The sequence below is a fragment of the Euleptes europaea genome, chromosome 1, assembly GCF_029931775.1.
Source record: "Euleptes europaea isolate rEulEur1 chromosome 1, rEulEur1.hap1, whole genome shotgun sequence".
Classification (NCBI taxonomy): Eukaryota; Metazoa; Chordata; class Lepidosauria; order Squamata; family Sphaerodactylidae; genus Euleptes; species Euleptes europaea.
The window spans coordinates 54,462,084-54,484,785 of NC_079312.1; the positions used below are offsets into that span (position 1 = coordinate 54,462,084).

Genomic DNA, 22,702 nt, shown 5'->3' on the forward strand with positions numbered 1-22,702 from the left:
GCAACCCTACAAATATTGAGGGAGGGGAGGAGTTGTCCTTTGATTCATGGAAGGAAGAAGTCATGGGACAGATTCCTGCCTAACCCTCATATTGAGAGAGGGAAAGGTGAGTCTGCTTTGAAAGTTGACTTAGCTAGGAATGTACTGAATGACAAAAAAGAGAACTAACTAGGCTGTTCACTGCAATGTTACTAACGTGTAAGGTTCATGACTTTCACTTTGAAATAAGAGACTATTTGCATCCCGTTCGAAGCATGTCTGCCACCAGCTTCCCCCAGTGAGTTTTCCACGGCTTCACCAGGCTGTTCATGTTCACTAGGAGTTTGTTTGTCCTTGTGTCTTCCTGTCCGGCTATCAGGTAGTCGACGCCTGATTTAAAAAAAATACCAAAAGTGTTAGAATCAAATATTCAATAGTGCTTGTCCCTTTGAAACCCCACAGCCTATATTTCAGGGGGGTCTGCCGCTACAAGAATGCAAGCATTGCAACCTTAATACAAATAACGTCCGTCTTTCAGAATACAAGCTACGCTTTCAAAGACTTTCAGCAGCTTGAGATGGCTACAGAGCGCACAAGTTCAAAGACAAAAGAGAATTCAAATGAAAGGGTGGGCCATTTAAAATAAGGGCACACGGGAGAAAGGGACTAGCAGTGCGTAGGAATGTTCTTCACGGTTTTCGGTTGACCCCTCTCCCCACCCCTGTAGCACGTCTAGCCTGCTTTTGTGCCCTTTCTTGAAATTAACAAGTGAAGGTTTTCCCAGCATGGCGGTATCTCTTGCTCAGCTCTGCAGCTATTCCTAAAGACTCAGATACAGAGGTTGGTTGAAAAGTTGGCCCCCTGGGAGGAACTAACCGCCTTGGATCCACAGGCTGCAGAATGTGACTTTCTCTTCCCCTTCCAGCCGCAGCCCAAGATGCTCCCTGAAATGCTGCTCCTGGGGGGGGGGGCAGCACTCTCAACAGCACTGGAAGGGCAGACATTTTGGGCTGCAGCAGCAGAGAGGAGGGGAGGAAGTGATGCATCAGTGGTAGAAATCCTCCTTCTCATAGAAACTCTCTGGTGGATCCAAACTACTGCATTTGTCAAATGCCCCCCCGCGCAAGATTGTCTTCTACTACAATACATCACTCCCAAGGTAGCAGTTTCCTTTGTGTTAGTAAATTACAGAATCAGACACCTTTAGTGTCTCACTCTTCCTCAACTTTTTGCATTTAATCTAGCCACTCCAGTATGTCTGAAATCATGTCCATGCCTATCCGATTTGTAATTAAAGGTTTCCATTTTAAAAGGGAGGAGTTCTGTATTCCAAACATTCATTTTTAGGATTCAGTTCCCCAAACTAAATATTCTCATCTGAGACAAGATGATATAAAAACCTGCCAAATCCAAAAGGCCTCTATTCCCAGTCGGATCACAATTAACACAATTATTGCAGTGCTTTTGTGTTCTCCTTGACTGATAAACTGCCTAAAGGGGGTCAACTGAATCTCTATGTGCCATGTTACAGAGGCACAACGGCTGTTAAATGTAATAAGTGCTGATGTTCTGACAATTAAGCCATCAGGGGCACCAAAAGAAGCAGATCAGAGACTCTGTACCATCAGCAAAGTTCAGGGTAGTTGTGTGAGTGGAGGGGAAAAGAAGAACTTGAATGGAAAGCTGGAGAGGTGCTACTTGTTCCCAAAGAAACAAGTGTTCTATTACAGCCAGGTAAACCAGGGATGAGTGTATGGCTACCCAAAAGCAACTCTTTCTGCCAGTCCGCATAGGCTACATTTGAGCTCTCTTCAGGCCACCCAGCTCTATGGTATTTTTTTTTAAACCAGGGAGCTGAATTCCACCATAAGGTTGGAAGAGGTAGTCGGGGGGCAACCTTGTTGATAGCTTCAAGGAGCTTCATGTTGCAAGCTGCTAACACATCCTCAACAGAGCCTGAAACCTTAACATCTCCCAAAGCATTCTGGAATCCAGTTTGGATCCGTGAATAGGGTTGCCATTCTCCAGGCACTGAGAAAAATATGCACAAGTACTACTGGGATAGTAGTGAAAATATAGTACTAGGCTCAAACCAATTAATTTAAATAATACACAAGCAAACTATGCAAACATATATTGTGAACAATGTGTAACATCTACAGACAAGTGAAAACAGCAGTGATAGTATGTACAAGCAAATCTAAGATGGAAAGTCTTTTTCAAGGTAAGTAAGAGTCTTATCTCTAGGTTGTTTTCTTCAAAAAGCAACACGAGGAAGGCTGAAAAAGTCCACAGTAACGCGGTCCGGATGCACACTAGCGTTTTCACGGCAAAATTGCAGCTTCATCAGCTGGAATCTTCATAGATATTAATTGGTTTGTCTTTGTAGATGCAATAATAGCAATCTAATACAGAGAGAATGATTCAGTCTTCTTGCACCAAAAAGGCTGCTCAAAATGGCTATGGCAGTGGCTCAGCCATTGGTTTGAGCCTAGTACTATATTTTCACTACTATTCTCCAGGCACTAGTGGAGATCTCCTGCTATTATAACTGATCTCCAGCCAATAGAGTTCAGTTCACCTGGAGAAAATGGCGGTTTTGGCCATTGGACTATGGCATTGAAGTCCCTCCCCTCCCCAAACCCCACCCTCCTCAGGCTCCACCCCAAAAACCTCCCGCCAGTGGCAAAGAGGGACCTGGCAACCCTACCATAGGCCCACTCCTCTTTTGCTTCCATACTGCAGCTTGATACTCTGTAAAGAACGCAAGATGTAACTTTCCAACTTGGTAAATCTTATAGGCAGTCTTCGGGTGTCTCGCTCAGTCTGCTGACGGTCTTTCCAGCCCTATTTTGCCTTTAGGGCCCAGATGGTAGGTGGCTATTTTGGCTTGTTTTCTACATCTCTGTCTTTTTATTATTTGCCTGGAAAGCAGGCAAGACTTAAAAAGGAATCCGTGTTGTAATTCCATGGCACCACACCATAAATTCAGTTTTATGATTAAACTGTCAGGCCATGAGATTAGATATGAACTTCCTGTCAGCAGCTGGGGAAGAACATACAGTACAATGCCACAGAGACAGTTGGGCCGGGAGCCAGACTGCTGCGCGCAGCAGAAAGCACTGTCAACGGCAGAGCCAGACTGGACTAGCGGAGGCGAGTGTGGATTATTTCCTTGTCCTTTCCCAAAGACACCTTTCCTCTTCCTGAAAACAAAGGGGCAGGAAGCAGTACGTAGCAGACTGCCGGAAAGAACGAGAACGGGGCATGCTCCTGAACTGGATTAAAGCATTGGGAAGGGAAGCACGAGACGTGTCTCGATACACAAATATTTCAGTGCCTCACAGGTCTCTGATCCATAGGTCGCTGGCTCAGAGCCAGTGTGATACAGTGAACCCTCCTGGACTTGACCGTGAAAGGCTCGAGTTCAAATTCCTGCTCAAATATAAAGCTCAGACAGGCCCTAATATTACATGTTGCACTTTTCCCTGGTCTGTCTCCCCCGTCTCATTGATGGCTGAGGTCTGGAAATGCCATGCTCAATTCCCAGGCCCTTAGGGACCCAATTTGCATCTGGACCAGGGAAAACAGTGAAAGTGGGCTTACGCCTTCCCTTTGGTGACATGTTACCACTTCACCAACTGGGGAGGGGCTGTGGCTCAGTTTGCAAAGCATCTGCTTGGCATGCAGAAGGTCCCAGGTTCAATCCCCAGCATCTCCAGTTAAAGGGACTAGGCAAGTAGGCGATGAGGAAGACCCCTGCCTGAGACCTTGAAGAGCCGCTGCCGGTCTGAGTAGACAATACTGACTTTGATGGACCAAGGGGCTGGTTCAGTATAAGGCAGCTTCATGCAGAAATGACTCTATTTGCCTCTTTAATAGGCATGGATGGGCTGCACATGTACTGCAGGTAGGTTTCCCCAGCTGGGCAAATAGTAGCTCCCTGGGGCCATTTCAAGTCAGGAAAATGGTGTGGAGAGATGCTTAAGCCGTTCTCCCTGAATGCCAGGATCCCAATCCAAATTGGACCCCCCAGGTACCTAACATCCAGACTTTGTCCAAGCACATAACGTCCGGACTTTATCTGTTGACCAGTCGCAAGACAGACCTGGAAAAGTGAAAGGTGTAGTTAGGCCCTCAGGGTGTGACCTTGGGCAAATCACTTTCTATAACCTACCTCACAGGATTGGTATGAGGATGGAATGATCTCATGTATAAACTCTTGAGCTTTTTGGAGGAAGGGTAGGACAGAAATATGATCAATGTTATTACTCTTACCTCTGGTAACAAAATTGTAATTTGTGCTATAACTATTACTAAAAACAATTGTTGTCCTCGGCTATATGTACATTGCTAGCAAGTGTTAACAAAATCTATGACGAACAAGCAGTATTGTAACTACAATATAATATGAGGTAGGTGTTAATCCATTTACCTAATTAAAGTTAACACAGCTTCATCCAGTTCAGTTGCAAAAGGTGCTTTTGCACAAATATTGATTTTAGTTTTGTTTCAAAGACCGAATGTGAATGTACAGGACTGCATAGAGTCCTTTGATACGAGCACAAACTCACACACAAATGTGCCAATACAAGTCCAGCACTCTATCAAATATTATTTGGGTTCTGCCCACAAGGTTGTGGGATCAGTGCTTTTGTGTAAACGGGAAGCCTTTGTTTATTGAAAGACAAACCTGACTGAGGACTGGTGTGAAATGTTACTGAATCAAAGGGAGGGAGCTGCATAGAGAAATGAGGTAGACTGTGTGAATGCACAGTCAGCCTAGGCACAAACAGTAGATTTTAAAAAGCACTGGAAGTGGTTTTGAGAGTGGTTTTGTGTTTCATACTGCACATATAACAGCCAATGTGGTGTACTGGTTAGAGTGTCAGACTAAAGAGACCCAAGCAGGGGTGTCTACATGGGAGTGTCCAAAATCTGAACACACATGAAACTGCCTTTACTGAATCAGACCATTAGTCCACCATGGTCAGTATTGCCTATGCAGATTGGCAGCAGCTCTCCAGAGTCTCAGGCAGAGGTTTTTCACATCACTTACTGCCTGGCCCTTTTAACTGGAGTGGCCAAGGCTTGAATGTGGGGGACTTCTGCATGCAAAGCAGAGGCTCTTCCACTGATCCACACCCCCTCCATAAATGTATTAGATCTTCAGTTGCAATTAATAGACCTTCTCCCTCCCCCCTCCAAATTATTTCTACAGATGCCCTTAGACACAGGATGGAATCTCACTCCGCTACAAAGGTTACTAGGTGCCCTTGGGCCAGCCACTCAGCCTGACCTACCTAATTGTAAGCCAGACAGCCAGCGTGGTGTAGTGGTTAAGAGCAGTGGTATGGAGCGGTGGACTCTGATCTGGAGAACCGGGTCTGATTCCCAGCTCCTCCACATGAGCGGCAGAGGCTAATCTGGTGAACTGGATTTGTTTTCCCCACTCCTACACACGAAGCCAGCTGGGTGACCCTGGGCTAGTCACAGCTCTCTTAGAGCTCTCTCAGCCTCACTTATCTCATAGGGTGTCTGTTGTGGGAGGGGAAGAGAAGGTGATTGTAAGCCGGTTTGAGTCTCCCTTAAGTGGTAGAGAAAGTCGGCATATAAAAACCAACTCTTCTTCTTCTGCTACCTAACACAGGGATATTGTGATAATAAAATACAGGGAATGGGGGATCATGTATACCAATCTGATCTCCTTGGAGGAAGGGTGGGATAAAAATGCAATAAAGAAACAACCCACCGTAGCTTTATGAACTGGCTTTATGGGTGTTTTGAAACAATACAAAAGACAGCAAAATGTTTTTGGCACTGGTGATAGTGGGATGCCTGAATGCACCTTGAGCAGCAATCTCTTTGAAACCCCTTTAAATGCTCAGGGGAAAAAAATATCTTCTGACTGCAGGCTTATTTCATGGGGCTCGAAACAAATTTGAAAGAAGAGTGTCAAAGAACATGATAGGGTGGAATCATTACAGGCATTCAGAGGAAGCTTCTTCCATGCTAATTGTGGTGGTTGGTTAGGTTATATACGCCCTGCTTTTTCCCCAGCTACCCTGGATGATTATTTTAGTCACAGGTTTAAAAAAAAAACACCAAGGTAATTTATCTGGTAGTAATTGAACAAGGGAATAGGGCAAGACAAGTGTAAACCCTGATGGTATAAGCCTGTTCATTTTAACTTAATGGCCCGCAAAAGTAAACCATTGTGTTCTCTGATTACTTTGCCTTTAAAAGGAAGACACGGTCCAAAGAATGTTCCCAGGCTTTGGTTTGAAGAACATGGTGCATCTAATTTCCGAACACAGCAGTTCAACTGGAAGAAACAATGCAAAATTCTGTCTCTGTGCTGATGGTTATGCTACAGGGCCCGGCCAGTCGCCTGAAGCAAATCATACATTGTTTTAATATGGCTGGTTATTTTTAACATTATCTCACACTGACCTAACATGGAACAAATGCGAATCCACTTGCGATAGGGGAACCCACATGAACGTTAAGAGTCTTTCCCCCCCCCCCCTGGGAGATAGAGGGGGAAGCTATCCCTCCTCCTGTGAGTTTGCAATTTACACCACCCCAGAGACAATGGAAGCATTGTGTGAAGCAGCAATCTTTGGAGTGCTTGCTCATCATGAGTAGATCCACTTGTCAGAAGGGCTCCAGCCCGCTGCTTGAAACAACAAACTAGAGCCATTACCAACTAAAAGATGTACTGTATGTACAGCCTTGCACTGAGAGCAGACCCATTGGGATAAAGTCCATCCTTTCATTTCAGCCACTGCCCTTGCTAGCCAGGGGGACTCACTTTCCACGGTGGAGTTTTAATCAGTTCTATGATCTGGGATTTCCTGTGCTTCATTTATATGCATCAGTGGCCTGCTACTTCTGGGCTCTGAAACATATTGCCACAGCTACTATGGATATCATAATCTAGCTCAGTATTATCAACTATCTGGGATCCTGTAACTGGAGCTGCCAGTGCTTGAACATGGGACCTTCCGCATGCTCTATCACTGAGCTAATGCCCATGGTTGGTTAGGCTGTGAGAAAGCAATGCAAACTTGGGGTTCCCTAGTCTAAGTCCAATAACTATGCTGACTTTCAGGCAGAGAGCAGAAGCTGCTGGGTGCATGTTATTGAGGCACAGGAATGAACTCGGCTTGCAACAACTGACTGGACACATTTATCGTGTCCAGGACAGAATCAGCACACTCCATAAGAACATAAGTACATAAGAAAAGCCCTGCTGGATCAGACCAAGGCCCATCAAGTCCAGCAGTCTGTTTACACAGTGGCCAACCAGGTGCCTCTAGGAAGCCCACAAACAAGATGACTGCAGCAGCATTGTCCAGCCTGTGTTCCACAGCACCCAAGATAATAGGCATGCTCCTCTGATCCTGGAGAGAATAGGTATGCATCATGACCAGTATTCAGAACTTATTTATCATATTTACATTCCACCTTGCTTCTGGGAACCCAAGGTGATATACATAGTTTGCTGCCTCCTGTGCCTTCAGATCATACTTGGGGACTGTAACAATGCGAATTACAGTATGCTCTATGAGGAGGTCCTCCACGTGGTATTCTGCATGTGCAGAAGAAACTGGGTGGTTCCCATGTATTTTTCATGCAGGAACAGTATGTTGCAAAGCACTGGATGAACATGCTCGTATCAGGCTTTGGGTGAGAAATCTGCAGAAATACCCCTTTTCCCGCAGAAACAGTGTTATAAACATGAAGCCCTTACCAGGATTAAGAATAGGGCATGTACATCCCCTGTTGGTCCAAGACTCTGGATAGATGCTCCTGTTCGTCCGAGTGATTTTCACTTTGCCTGACTTGAGAACCTTCTTCACTTTTACTACGACTTCAGCATGAGTTCCTTTGTCGTGAGCTGAGAGGATCTTTGCTTTTATAACTGCCAGAAAGCAAGAACGCAAACATTTTTTATTTCACCCAAACAACAAAATGTATGCCACTGTGCTAATGGGCAGACTGCAGAGGCGCCACTATAAGGGACATGGAATATCTTATTAGCAGGGGTGTTTGTCTTCAGACCTAGCACAGAATTTGGATTTCTCAGCATCTAAGCTTTTAATTCTAAAAATAGTAAGGCTTATTATCCCTCACAGTAATGGGGATACTTCTGGAAGGAGTGGGGTGCCTGTATTTGTATAGTCCCTTCTTACTGGCTTTCACTCATGTTCTTCTATATATCAAGATTTCTCCTCATATATCAATAATAGTTTTATTTAGGGTTGCCAACTTCTTTACTTGTGCTGTTAACAGTGGCTTAATTTTGCAGGCGTCATGCTTAAATCCATATTGTGAAAAGCTTCAATGGCTGATTTCTGCACATCAAACTGTGGCTGAAGGCATCCCAGGTCATTTTCTCCAGGTGAACTGATCTCTATTGGCTGGAGATCAGTTGTAATAGCAGGAGATCTCCAGCTAGTACCTGGTGGTTGGCAACCCTACATCAACCGTTTGGGCAAACTGATGGCCCTGAGATTTCAGCATGCCGCCTGGAGGTCTTAGGAAGAAATAAATAGTTAGCCAGTGGATGAGTCACCCCACGATAGAGGTATGAAACTATGTGAGTCAGGAGAAGCCTTCAGAAATTTCAATATGGCTTTATGTCACATAACCTTGATTGATGGTGGAGTGTTCAATTTAAGGTTTCTAGGTGCAGAGTTTGATTTTTGGAAGGCGGAGGGCCATAGGAAAGAGGTTCTAGTGCTTCAGTAGCCTCTCCCATTTAAATAAGAGAAGGTATTTCACATCGCTTACCATAGGCATATTTCATCTGGCAGAAATTGGTGACACTTCCTAGAATTCTCTCTTTGCATACACACTTTTCTAGGCAGGGAATCACAGGCCAATGTGTTGAAGGAGTTATGAAAGAGAAGGGGGGGAGGAAAATCAAATTATTTTCATGGACATATTTCTATTTATTTTGTTTAAAATATTGTTCCACTTCTAATTTTGAAGTGGCTTAAAATAAAACAATACAACGCCATAAAATTTGCAAACACTCAAATCCAGAAATTAAAGAGATTAAATATATGCTAAATGAGGAGTTTTAGAAATCAGACACTGGTGCAAGGAAAATCACACATGAACAATCTAAGCAACTCCAGATTTTGTCAGTACTTGGATAGGAACACTTTTGAGAAAGATGCACTTTGCTTCAGGACAATGCAACAGGCTCCTTTTCATGGGGTCAGTACTAACAAATGAAGCCTGCTGTCTTCTTGCATGCTTTCTTGGAGTATGCCCCTTTAAACTCAGTGGAACTTACTTCTGAGTATACATCCATAGGCTTTGGTGCATAATAGTAAGTGGCGTCTCTCAGGCAGACCTAGATGAGCACTCTTCTGGGGCAGAAAGGTGGGAATAAGTTCTCATTGTGCTATAAACCTAAACATGAGGTGGTTTAGGGAATTCCTTCCTTAGCAAAGCTAACATTTTGGTCTGAAGCATGTTTACCTGAAGCAAGTCTCGATGATTTTGAAGGATATTATTTAGAAATGTGAGCATATTTAAGATCTGAAGTCTGTAATTTAACTTAGCAGAACTCATCATCGTACTATGGCCATACATCTATTCTCTGAAAACTTCCACCCAGGAACGCCTGCCCTTCTTTCAAAATATCAACTTCTGTTTTAAAAAGGCCAAGTTATGTGATAGAAGAACTCACAATACATTAAATCCACTCTCCACAATTTGATTAATGTACTTCCACTTGTAGGACCTGGCAATTTTCTATGCACAACACTACAGTCCAACTGTGTGTGGGTGAGTAGGCTCTTTCTGAATGGCTCAGAATATCTACTATTCCCCCTTCTGGTGGGTTACCTCAGCCTCCAGGTCAACAGTGTAATGGGTTCAGGAAAGAAAAGATTCACCATCCATAACTACATATTCTTGAGTGGCTACAGACAACTGCTTATGATGTATACCACATAACTGTAATGAATATGTCTAGATATTCTGCCTCGCTGAACCACATGCTCACCTGGAAGTCCCATTGAGTTCCTAAGCACGATTGCTTGTTTTCTTGGGATTCTACAGATTTTACAGGATTGTATGTTAGCAATCACATTCAGTGCTCAGGCATAGGGAACCATATTTCTAACCTTGTTGATCAGTGTAGAAGTGATAACAGATGCTCACCAGCTAGAACACAAATTCATACCTGGATGCCTTAACGCAGAAAATCCCTGCTCGTGATAATTCCATTGCCATTCATCTCCACTTTCATTGAATTGGGTTTGGATGAGGTCAGGAATTCTCCCACCAATGGGAACATCAAAAAAATGCTGACTGTCATAACTGGGAAGAGGAGAATGGAAAGAGCAGAAAAGGTATTCAGATTATAGCGGGGGTGTCAAACATAAGGCCTGCGGGCTGGATCTGGCCCCTTGAAAGCTCTTATCCGGCCAGTTGAGGCAGTCACCTCCCCCCCCCCGCCCCACACTCTCTATCTGTGCTGGTGAAGCATGGCCTAGCTCAACCAAGTGACATTTATGTCATATCCGGCCCTTGTAACAATTGAGTTTGACACCCCTGGATTATAGGATGTAATGATTACCACTTGGCAGCCTAAGAACTGAACATTTGTCATTGACAATTGCTCAGTGACTGTTATATAGAAACATACGATGATACAGATTGGAAAAGAGGTCAAGGGTCATCCAGTCTAGCACTGTAGCAACATTTGCTGTACATAATTGGAGATAACCTTGTCTTCATCCAGAGTAAGTAGGATCTTGAATTCATTCACAACTTTTGATCAGCTCCACAGAAATCAGCAGTAATTGTTAACTTTTGGGCAACCTCTCAGGAATGAATGGAATAAGGAGCTAGATTGCCCTACGTTGCCAAAGCAACGTGATATGGCCTGAAAGTCTATACCTACTCTCTCTATGGATCTTGTTGAAACGTATTCAACAACAACAAAATTATGTTTAGGATACACTGGACACCACAGCGACTCTTTATCAAAGGACTGAGTAAAGTGTCTAATTATTGGTGTTGTAACTTGCAGGATATGCTTTGGATGTGTCCAGTAATTCGGTTTTTCTAGGAAGAAGTTATTATTTATATCAATTTGTATTAGAATGTTTATGGATTTTTGAAGATGCTTATGTACTTTTAAACTATCTGCTCAACAAAAATGGACCTTCTGAGCCCTTACTACAGCTAAAAGACTCATATTACAACACTAGAATGATAAAAGCCAACCTCTGGTAAATCAACGGAATGAGGACCTTAGAACTCTATCAGTATTTGAACGTGTGGCATGTAGATGGCAATTGCATATGGACTTATTTTTAGATATTTGGAAATCATTTACAGAAACTCCATAGACATGGGAACTGAGTTTCCAGCATGGAATTCCAGTCACATTTCTGATCCAGGGTCCTCATAGCAACCACAGGTCTGCCACATGTACTTTGTGATATGTGAATCAGCCTTTACTCTTCTTTCAGTTGGATTTAAAAGCCTAGGAAACTGTACCCAAACCCTTTCCCAATAAGACAATTTGCATACCTATCAAGAAGACACTCTCCAGTGTTCTTGTCACAGTCCCTGGCACAGTCACAAGGTTGGCAGCCATTTTTTCCAAAGCCCCAGTATCCCATGAGACACCTGTCACATTTTGGCCCTGCAACACCTGGCTTGCAGAAGCAGAAGCCTGTCTTTGGATGGCATCTCCAGCTCTGGTTGAAGGTTGTGTTCACTGAGCCCACTGGTTGACAGGAGCAAGCTAAATGAGAAAGTGGGGAATGCAGCTGAGTTTATAATCCCATAGTCATATACATAGATAGGATTTCTGCAAATGCAGCATGTATAGCGCTCAGTAGGGAACATGGTAATCACCCTCTTTACATGAAACATGCTTAGTGGAGAGATTAACCGTGCAATCCTGAAAGGGGGTGGTGGAGCCGTTTAGGAGCTGGTGTGACCTCAGCATCAGTGCCCATACCACTTGCGCCGCCCAAAGTGGCACAGATGCTGGTGCAGGGCGATTTGTGCCAGCTCTGGGGAGTGACACGGCAGTGTAAGCCTCGTGCACCAGCACTGCCTCCCCAGCAGGGTTTTTCCAGCATGAGGGCTTGCGCCAACATCCGGGGGGGGGGTGTTCCCAGGGGCAGAACTGCCTTTAGGCGGCTTCCAAAGCCCTTTAGCCCTCGGAACTCACCATTTTGCAGGCATCAAGTTATGCCTACAAAATAGCTAGCGTAGCCCCGTGAAACTCAATAGGAGCGTTTTATGGGGGTTTAATGCAGTTTTAATATTTTTTTCTGGTCGGGAAGCCTCCCAGGAGGTGGCAGAGCTACACCGTCCCTGGACATTAATGAACTACCCCACACCCCAGAATTTGGCAGCCCCAGTGCAATCCTATGCAGAGTTACTCTCATATAAATCCATTGATTTCAAAGGGTTTCAACTGGAATAACTTTGCATAGGTTTGCCCTGGCAGTTTTCTAGTCTGGCACCAAATGATCAAGAGAGGTACCAGTCAGTTTTGGGAAGACACCATTGTTCAGTGGTGAAGCACTTGTTTTGTATGCATGAGATACAATGTGCTATCTCTGACTAGGGCTGTGCACTTAAAGAGCCATTATTTTCAATGAGTGGTAGACCAGGCCTCCAAATTCAGAGACCAGGTCTACCTCCCATTTAAAATAATGGCCCTTCAAAGTTCCAAAGGCCAGGGTGGCTCTGCCTCCTCGCTCACCACTCCTGCTGCCTTCCGGGTAAGGGGGTGGAGAGTAGGGTTGCCAACCTCCAGGTACTTAGTACAAGAATATGCTGAGATATCTGCAAGAACAGTTTGTATTGGAAAACCAAACAAACAATAACAGCAAAGTGCTATATACAGAAGTGACAAATCACATCAGTGAAGCGCTATGTACATAAATTGCCATAAGCATATACAGCAATCTAGGCATATATTTTTCGTATCCTAAATGCAGGTAGATGTTCAATGGATGTTCATATTACCGAAGAACAAGATGGAATGCTGGGATATGATCGTTTCGGAGTTTTCTTCAGTCCCACATATTTCATCATAAGTGTATGTGTTCATTTCAATGAAGATTAAGAAGTTCCTCATATGGATACATGGTCTTGCTATATTCAATTTTCATAAAGATCTGTAGTACAGTAGTCTTGAGGATTCTAGGAACCTGTTACAGTCTTTGTAAGAAGCTGTGCACCTGGTCTGCTTTAAAATCCTTAAGAGTAGAATACTGTACTATAACCTATGGTAACAGTACAGAGATGTTTGTTTTTGTTGGTAACCTCCAGGTACTAGCTGGAGATCTCCTGCTATTACAACTGATCTCCAGCAGATAGAGATCAGTTCACCTGGATAAAATGGCTGCTTTGGCAATTGGACTCTATGGCATTGAAGTCCCTCCCCTCCCCAAATCCCTCCCTCTTCAGGCTCCACCCCCAATATCTCCAGGTATTTCCCAACCCAGGGCTGGCAACCCTAGTGGGGACAGAGCCTGCTTGACTGGCTGCTGCTTATCCATTAAAAGTAACACTCCTTTAAAGTTTAAAGGGACATTAGTTTTAACGGGAAATAGGCCTGGCCTTCAAATCTGGAGGAGGGGTCTACTGCCCGTTACGTAGAGCACCCTCAGCTGTTCAGGAGCACACTTGCCCTTCACACTTTAATAGGGGTAGCCCTGGCTTCTGGAGGCCTTTTCTGTAACTGACAATCAATCCTACCTCTTTTTCCTGCATCAGTTCTGTTACATGACCTGAATTGGCTGAACTGGAAGGTACAATCCTAAGCTGCTACCCTACCCGACAGTTAGGCTGCTTAAATCTCACTGAAGTCCATGGAATTTAAGCAACCCAACTGTGAACTGGACTGCAGCCACCCAGACCAACGTGTGTGCAGTCTGGCTGTCATTCAGCCCCAACCCTTAGTACCAAATGAGCACAAAAAAAAGATTGGAGATAAGCAGTCCGACAGACGATAAGGAATAGCAGACCATCTCGTATTTACACATTACCATTTTGGCTAAGGAGTCTCATATTTTACAGGAACGCCTAGGCCCAGGAAGTCAGCAAAGAGGGCCTTGGCTAGCCTCAGAGCATTCAAACTGTTATACAACACATTTTTTCCCCCTACGACTGGTGATTAAGAGGGAATGTGCTCGATTATTATGACTAATGCTGAGAGATTCCTTCTGAGTCTGAGCAGAGTCCAGTTCTCTTTTCTTCTTGGGAGCCTGAGGGCCTGTTGCAGCTTAACTGGGGTACTTTGCTCTGGATGGAAGAGCACTCTTAAAGCAGGCTTTCACTAGGGATTAATAAAGTATTTCATTCAGCTTTTGCCTTTGCTTTCTTTCCCTAACCTAGTGTCCACTGAAGAGACAGGGAGAGTTTTTGATTCCGCCCCCCCTCCCTTAAGCATTTCTTCCTTCCTTCTCACAGTGGAGCTGAGAACCACATTGCTCACTCCACAAACATCCGTGCAATCTGCTGTGACAAATTTGTTATTTTCCTCTTTGGTATTTTCCAGCATCAAAACAAGTGTATATTTAGCATGAAGTCTCTTAGCCAAATAAGCTGAGTATAATAGTTATTGGTACCTCTCGATTCTCAGGTCTTTAGCTCATGACCTGCAGGATATGATGTGGCACATATGAAGAGCTAGTGGTTTGGTGCCAATTAAAGAACAGTTAAGGGTATCTTTGCACAATGCATAGTTAAATTGTGGAACTCCCTGCCCCAGCATGTGGTGATGGCTGCCAACTTGAAAGTTGATTGGTCTATGTCTTCCACATGTTGTTTCCTTCATATTTCTTTCAAGAAGCAAACACTGAAGTGAGAAATCTCTTACTTCAAGTTTGCCCTCACAGTAAGTAATACCCAGAGTTTATTAACAGGGCCTGGGTCCCTGTGGTGTCATCAATTCCTTGAAATCCCCAGAGAGATTTTCTATTAAAACCTTTTTTTTTTTTTTAAGGAAATGAATAAGGCAACAGCAAATGAACATTACAAAACAATCCTCTTTTGTCAGGCCTTTGCCAGGTGCATTCTTAGATTTTATCAGAGGGGCAGTGTAAAAAAATTTTTTAATGAGAAAGTTATACTGGCTCTTTTATTTACTATATTTTTAAGATTTGGTCTTATGTAAGCTGCCTTGAAAGCAGAATAAAGAGGGGCACCATTTTAAGCAAAAATATAGCTGAAAATACATTCTGAAAAGTAGGCTGCATACCTGAAGGATGGGGCAGGGCTAGACTGGTGGCTGGGCTAGTACAGGATGTGTCATTTCTGCTGTGAAGTTGTATTCCCTTTTCCCATTACTTCTGTCTTCACTAGGGTTGCCAGCTCCAGGCTGGGAAATACCTGGATATTATTGGGGCGGAGCCTGAGGAGGGCGGGGTTTGGAGAGGGGAGGGACTTCAATGCCATAGAGTCCAATTGCCAAAGCGGCTATTTTCTCCAGGGGAACTGATTTGTATTGCCTGGAGATCAGTTGTAATAGCAGGAGATCTCCAGCCACCCCCTGGAAGTTGGCAACCCTAGTCTTCACCCTGATATTTCTTTAAACGGGTGACGGTCCTTCTTCTGGAGTGGTGCTGCTGCTCCTTTAAGATGCCTGCTCAAGGTCTCTCTAAACTCCGGTTACATATGCTTGTCTTGCTACCGTAACCAAGCCCCTGACATAGTTTAAACTCCCTGTTCACAGCCCTTCCTCTGTTTCTGCTCTTTTGTGCTTGCCTTTTCTGAATGCTAGTGCTGGCTCAGCCCCCACGGCCCCCTGCTCACCAACTTTTAACCTTTCATGAAAGCAGGCTGGATGAGGAGCTGCCTTGCTAACCCGCTGGGGTGCCCCACCATGTTGCCCGACACTTAAGGACTGCTCTCTCGGTTTTTCTTCTACTCTGGGAAGTCTTGGGGACAGCAAAGCTTTGTAAAAGTCACTGTTCCACACGATTAAGTTTCAAGTCTTATAGAGGTCGAAAGACTCTGTGTCCAAGTTCGGCAGTCTGACAGCGGAGCAAAGGTTCTGTAACCGGCAGGATGTATTATTCGACATTCACTGAAGGAAACAACAAAGTAAAACTTTCTGAAGAATCAACCTGTGCCAATCATAGGATATTCTACTTCGGTGAAATTGGACCTCTGTTCTCCTCAGTGCTCACCTTCCTCTCAGTTCTTAACTCCCAAACGTTGCCTTCAAAATTCACCTGAGGCAACGCTGATGTGGGATTTTCACGATTCGCCGAATATTTGCTGAATATTTACCATCTGTATTTGATATCTGGCAAGATTTGATTTTAGTCTTTGAAGGCTGACATGTAGTAGTGTTTCATTCCCCAATCTCCAGGAATTTTCCAACCTATTTGGATCAACTGTAGCCCTGGATGCCGTTTTTAAGCCTCGAAAGGCAACCAGCATGTTGAAAAAAAAATAACCTTTGAATTGATATATTTTATTTCCACTGTACGTAAACGCCTATTTATGCATTGCCTTGGGCAAAAAATGACTTACGCTTGCAAACCTCTGGGGAAGACATGGGTTTCCCTCTATCTCTGTAATAACCAGGTTTGCACCTCTGACACCGGTATCCCTCTGTGTTGTGCTTGCAGTGGTCACAGATGCCTCCACTCTGCTTTCCTGATGCCAGCCAGACGCTCCGGTCAAAATGGCAGCTATCAGCATGACTGTGACATCGGCACTCTGTCCGGGGGGAAGGGGGGGGGAAGAAAAAACAAGGAACATGTTAGGGTAAAGGTAAAGGTAGTCCTCTGTGCAAGCAATGGGTCATTACTGACCCATTGGGTGACGTCACATCCTGACGTTTCCTAGGCAGACTTTGTTTACGGGGTGGTTTGCCAGTGCCTTCCCCAGTCATCTTCCCTTTACCCACAGCAGCAAGCTGGGCACTCATTGTACCAACCTCGGAAGGATGCAAGGCTGAGTCAACCTTGAGCGGGCTACCCAAAACGGACTTCTGTTGGGATTGAACTCAGGTCGTGAGCGGAGCTTTGACTGCAGTACTGCAGCTTATCACTCTGTGCCATGGAACACATTAGCCCAGACAAATATGATTTAAGTGTAATTAACTTATTTTTGGCTGTGGGTTTTTTTTTAAATCTTAGGGAGGGAGGAAAAGAAAGAGCAAGAGGAGGAATGTTTTTGCCAGCTGGGTGACATCTCTGCTGAGGATTGTTTTTCCCCTTCCTGTTCTAGGCTCTTGGCCGTCTGGCTCTTACCCATGGCTTGCAGCCTGTGTCTCCAGAAAAGCCAGCCTATGAGTCCAGAATCAGCTTGTGATTCACCTGTTCTCTTTCTCTCTGTCTCTCTCAGTCTCTCTCTCTCTGTCTCTCTCAGTCTCTCTCTCTCTCTCTCTCTCTCTCTCTCTCTCTGTGTGTGTGTGTGTGTGTAAGTATGTGGGTGTATGTGTGTTTGCTGTGTACTGCTTTTGTTTATGTAGGGTTTTTTTCTGTTGGAAGCTGCTTTGGGTCCCTTTGGGGTGAAAAGTGGGGTATAAATAAATAAATACTTTCATCTCTTAGTAATGTAAAGGAAGCACTGAAAAGGTGAGTAACAAGAAGTGTAAAGACCACCAATTCATGGTAAAGACCACCAATTCAACAATGGAGGGATCTCGGTAGTAATATAACTGCTGCCCTCCATCTCATGATTATCTGCACAAAAGATTGCCAGATTTGCACTGAGAAGCTACAGGAACTGAGTCTGCTTTATTTGGTCTTGGATATTTTCTCTTTTGTAATTATTCAAGTGTGAGAATCTGCCACCCCATGTTTGAAAAAAAAAGAATACAGCTCAAGAAATCATGACATTTGAAAAAAGAAATTAAAAAAATGCATTTAGGAGTTTCACTTGCCTCCTTGATAAAGATAATTAAGAAAATTGGACTCCAGATTAATAAGAGAAGCCCACAGATTTTTTACATATTAAAGACATGAAATATGGAAAGGTGTTTTCCCCTTAATACTAATAAGAGAACTGGGATGTAAATGATGCCTTTGGGGCTGCATTTGCCCCAAGGGGGCCTGGGTTGTTCAACCCCCCTTTTTTATCCAGATAGTTTAAACTGGAATCTCTTTGGAATCGTGACTCTATGCTTTTGTAAATAGAAGTAAAAGTGGGCAGCAACAGATACATCTCCATCCAGGTCACTAATTGCTCCATAGTTCTAAAACAAAAGGATCCCTGGGGTTAGAATTTGGATTATGCACACCACAGAGCTCTGCAGAGAAGCTGCCCAGTTCTGACTAGAACGGTGTTCCTGTGGCTGACGTTTTCGCTTTTAGTCCAGTTTCTTCTTACCAAACACTATACCAGTGTAACATCCACAGACAAAAATAGTCTGAATTAATATATTTTTTTACAATAGAGGGGAAATCATGTCTTACCAAGAGCTATCAATACATAAAATGAATCCTGAATTAAAGTGGCAGTTTAAACAAAATCAGGGGAAAACACAATCCAGACTGGCATCTGCTGATGAACCGGTAAACTTTTAAAATCCCACTGCATGAATTGCCCCCCCCCCCACTTCCCAGCTTTTGGGAACAATGACAGAAATAAAGGGGGAAAATTTCTTTGAAGGCCTGCTCTACTCTTTGTGAAGTCTTGCAATGGGTCAAGAAGGTCAGTTACATTTGAAATATTATATATATATGCACACACACATATTGTGACTGAAGATTTTCCATGCTGTTACTTAGCAATCCGTTCTCCATCTGCTGCTACAGCTTTGTAAATCCATCACACATTGAATTGGCCGTAATCGGGCTTTGCCAACATAGGGAATGATGGATCACTCTACAACCCACCATCTCGACCCCCCTCCTCGCCAGACCCACATACTTCTGCATTCATTTGGTGCCCCCGTTTTTCCATCTCCTGACTCCCATGGCTGGTCATTGTACAATGGCGCACACCTCTCACAATGGTTTCCTGCCGTGTTGTGTCTGCACACACACTTCCCATGGACCTGCCGAGACAAGGAAAACACATTCAAGCAACGAGAAGCGCTAAAAGGACAAGAGAGCTCCAAACGAAGGGAGTCCTGTGGCTGCTTTCTCAGAGCTGATGGCTTCAACTTTTCAATGGCATTTTAAAAGTCACAGACGACAAATTCACCCCCAAAAATCTTGGACTGTTACTCATGTGTGGTGTTGTGAAATCATAGCTGTATTTGAAGAGACCAACAATTCTCTGGACATGAGTAGCAAAATGTATTGTATGTGTGCCAAGAATAAAAGTTAACAGGTGGCTTCATTATGCTGTTCAGGCTGATGAACTCCCTGTCTTCTCCTGTGACTGACATGGTGACAGTGTCTCTATGCGTGCACAGCATTCTCTAGAGCAGGGGTGTCGAACTCATTTGTTATGAGGGCTGGATGTGACATAAATGTCCCCTTGTCTGCTGGGCCATGTGTACCATAAAATCTAATGCCAGATACTGGAGATACAAACTTTAAAGAAGACACAAGCAAAGCCCATTAATAATGGGGCCTGGGGAGGTCAGGCACCTCAGTGGGGTACAATTAGGGTTGCCAGGTCCCTCTTTGCCACCGGCGGGAGATTTTTGGGGCAGAGCCTGAGGAGGGCGGGGTTTGGGGAGGGGAGGGACTTCAATGCTGTAGAGTTCAATTGCCAAAGCGGCCATTTTCTCTAGGTGAACTGATCTCTGTCGGCTGGAGGCCAGTTGTAACAGCTGGAGATCTCCAGCTATTACCTGGAGGTTGGCAACCCTAGGTACAATGCCATCGAGTCCACCCTCTGAAGCAGCCATTTTCTTTGGGGGAACTAATCTCGGTAGTCTGGAGGTGAGCTGTCATTCTGGGGGATCCCCAGGTCCCACCTGGAGGCTGGCATCCCTATTCCTGCTAGCAATGACATTAGCACTGTGAGTAGCTGCAAGGTTTGTGAAATTCTGAATTGGATCTTTCTCACCAAATGTTTACAAGAAGTGCATTCATTAGTTCTGGCTCTGCTGCCCCAGAATGATCAGATATACTTGAACATTAGCAGAACAAGCAGAATCAAGTCGTGTGCCAACTTCCAGATGGGGCCTGGAGTTCTCCCAGAATGACTAGTTATCTCCGCACTACAGTGATCAATTCCCCCGGAGGAAACAGCAGCCGCAGAGGGTTGACTCAGTGGTGTCACATCTCTGCTGAGCTCCCCCTCTCAAAATTCTGCACTTTCCCAGGCACTGCCTCCAAATATCCAGGAATTTCCCAAGCCAGAGTTGGCAACCCTAGCACAGAGGAGCCCAGACCCCAAGACAACCTTTCATCCCGTCTTGTGCGTGCCAAATGTTGTGGTTGCCCGGCCACCCTTCTGCCTCTCTGAATATTATACACAAAAGTGGAGCCTGGGGTTCCATTTCTGACTGGGGCATGGATCTAATCTAAATCCCTTTAATCTTGCTGCTAATGCCAGTGATATTTCTACACAATGTTTCCTGAAAAGTCGAAACTATTGTGTTTCAGGCCCACTACTTGCCCCTACACACATCCCTGCAGGTAAGATGAGCTGGTGAGAAGGGTACTTAAAAGGGGGGGGAGTTTGTTTCACACTCCTCTCTCCTGCCCTCAGTTTGCCACGGCAATTTTGTCCCCCTCTCCCCTCATTCCTAATCCTGTCAGATCAGATATGGGGACAGGCTGTAGCTGATGCCATTGCTCCTCTGCAGCCAGCTGGCAGATTTGCTGTGCCCAGAGCGGTTGGCTGCCTCCTCACGGAAGACTGAACACAGACTTCAGGGTATGCATTTCTTTCGCTCCCTCTCTGCCCTCGGCTCTGGTCAGCCTCAGGGGGGATATAGGGTACGGAGCACATTATACAGACTGTCTCTAGAGGATTGTGTAAGATAGCTGTCTGTGTTCAGAATCCTAAATGTGATTAGGACTTAAAAGGATGGGGGGGAATGCAGGAGGAGAACGACTGATTAACTGTGCTTTTGTATGCTAGCGTGCAAAAGCCTCTTTTAAGAAATTATCAACAACAGAGACTAGAAAAAATTGGATATGATAAAACAGGAATAGAAAGGAATTTTAAAAAACTCATGCCAAGGATAAAACTCTGAATACAAAACCTTGGGGAATTTTGGGTACATGCTAGTGAATTCAGAAGTAAAATGTTTGAGGTTGAATGTATCCGTTTGATTAATAGACCCGGGAACCACACAAATACATCCTTGTGTTCTTCCTGTAACAGAGATGTTGAAACAGACCTACTGCACTATTAATAAATACGATGGAGAAATAACAAAACTCGGCAATTTTGTAGATGATACAAAACTGGGAAGGAAATGGAAATTTGAAATTTAGAGTTCTTTCTAATCAAGCTTGAAGGACTCCATTTCAGCCAATCGAACTAATCTGCATATATGAAGCTAGGGTTGGCAGGCTGTGCTTGACATGTGGCAGGATCTTCAGGACTGGGGACATTGGGGGGCATGGCATTGTGTGGGCCGCTTTGTCACTTCTGAGGAAAACCCGGAAGTGATGCAGGGTTGCTCTAGGAATCACTGGAGTCCAGTGATTTCTAAAGCTACCCTACATCACTTCCGGGTTTTCCTCAGAAGTGATGTATAGGAGCACATGACACTGACTTAAAATTTTTTCCCCCTGCTATCACTCAGAACTCTGGTGGGGCACCCAGGGGTGTCAGCAGGAGGTCTCTCACCACAGTAGGAGGCCTGGCAGCCCAACATGAAACTCATGTATTGATTGGGTTGCCAACTTCCAGGTAGTAGCAGGAGATCTCCTGCAATTATAACTGCACGTGTGAAAACATTGCTGATCCAAACAGATCAGAAGCCATTGACATCACTAAGGAGTACTTAGATGAACACGAACGGTAGGATTTTTATGCAAAACACATCACTTATTTATGACTGATTTATATGATAATGTGACTGATTTAACAATCGCCTATCACGTTCGGCTTCATCTATTTCTCCATATAAAAGCCAGTCCCAGAAATCCATTCCACTTGCCCAACACCATACTGTAGTGTGACGAAGACCAAACCCAGGAGGAGGCTTTGCTGTTAAAGGGACAGCACAAAGCAGATGGAATCACACTCAGTTCTGAATGGCTCCCATTGAGGTCTGTGGTGAGACAAACACATTTTATCTCCCATAGCGTCCCTGCAATATGAGATCCCTTCTCCTTACAATCACATAGAGAGCATCCTCACAGTAGGCATTTTGTGAGCAATAACAGCTAGCATCTTCAGTGGGCCTAGAAGCCAACTGTCAGCAAGTGCAATTGAGCAAGAATATGTTTAATATGCTCCCTGTGTCCTGCTACTGTCACAATGCTTTAATTTCTGGAGCCCAGTCAGGAATTCCTCTTATCCACAGCTATGATCAGGACGCTAAAGGAACGGAAACTATAGATTGAAAGGGTGGGGGGAATCACATTGGCTGGGACATTTGTGAGACAGATTATTGTGACACTGACTTTTGTATTCCAATTTTGTTTCACCTCTTCCTTCCTTCCTTTTATGTGTACTCCACTTGGCCTCTTTTATCTTATTGACAAGTGCTTCTGTTGTTGGTACCAGTGCTGCTGCTTCTTGGCTGCCATTTGTATGTTGGGGGGGTGTTCTTCCCTTTCTGATTGAAGGGTGCACACTGGAGGCCTCCTAGAACCAAGCAACTGTTGCCGATTCACAGAAA

General features: G+C 44.4%; 1 protein-coding gene across 1 annotated transcript in view; it reads right to left on the reverse strand.

Annotated features, from left to right (window-relative positions):
* Positions 1 to 204: 204 nt before the first annotated feature.
* The window catches only part of LOC130475157 (netrin-4-like), a 57,236-nt gene continuing 34,738 nt past the window's right edge, over positions 205 to 22,702 (reverse strand). The window contains exons 4-10 of the mRNA XM_056846896.1: positions 18,871 to 18,997; positions 16,522 to 16,710; positions 11,545 to 11,761; positions 10,187 to 10,323; positions 8,779 to 8,847; positions 7,736 to 7,906; positions 205 to 369 (exon numbers count right to left, since the gene is read on the reverse strand). Of these exons, the coding sequence (XP_056702874.1) occupies positions 233 to 369; positions 7,736 to 7,906; positions 8,779 to 8,847; positions 10,187 to 10,323; positions 11,545 to 11,761; positions 16,522 to 16,710; positions 18,871 to 18,997 (1,047 nt within the window). The 3' untranslated portion in view covers positions 205 to 232. The remainder of the gene's footprint in view (positions 370 to 7,735; positions 7,907 to 8,778; positions 8,848 to 10,186; positions 10,324 to 11,544; positions 11,762 to 16,521; positions 16,711 to 18,870; positions 18,998 to 22,702) is intronic.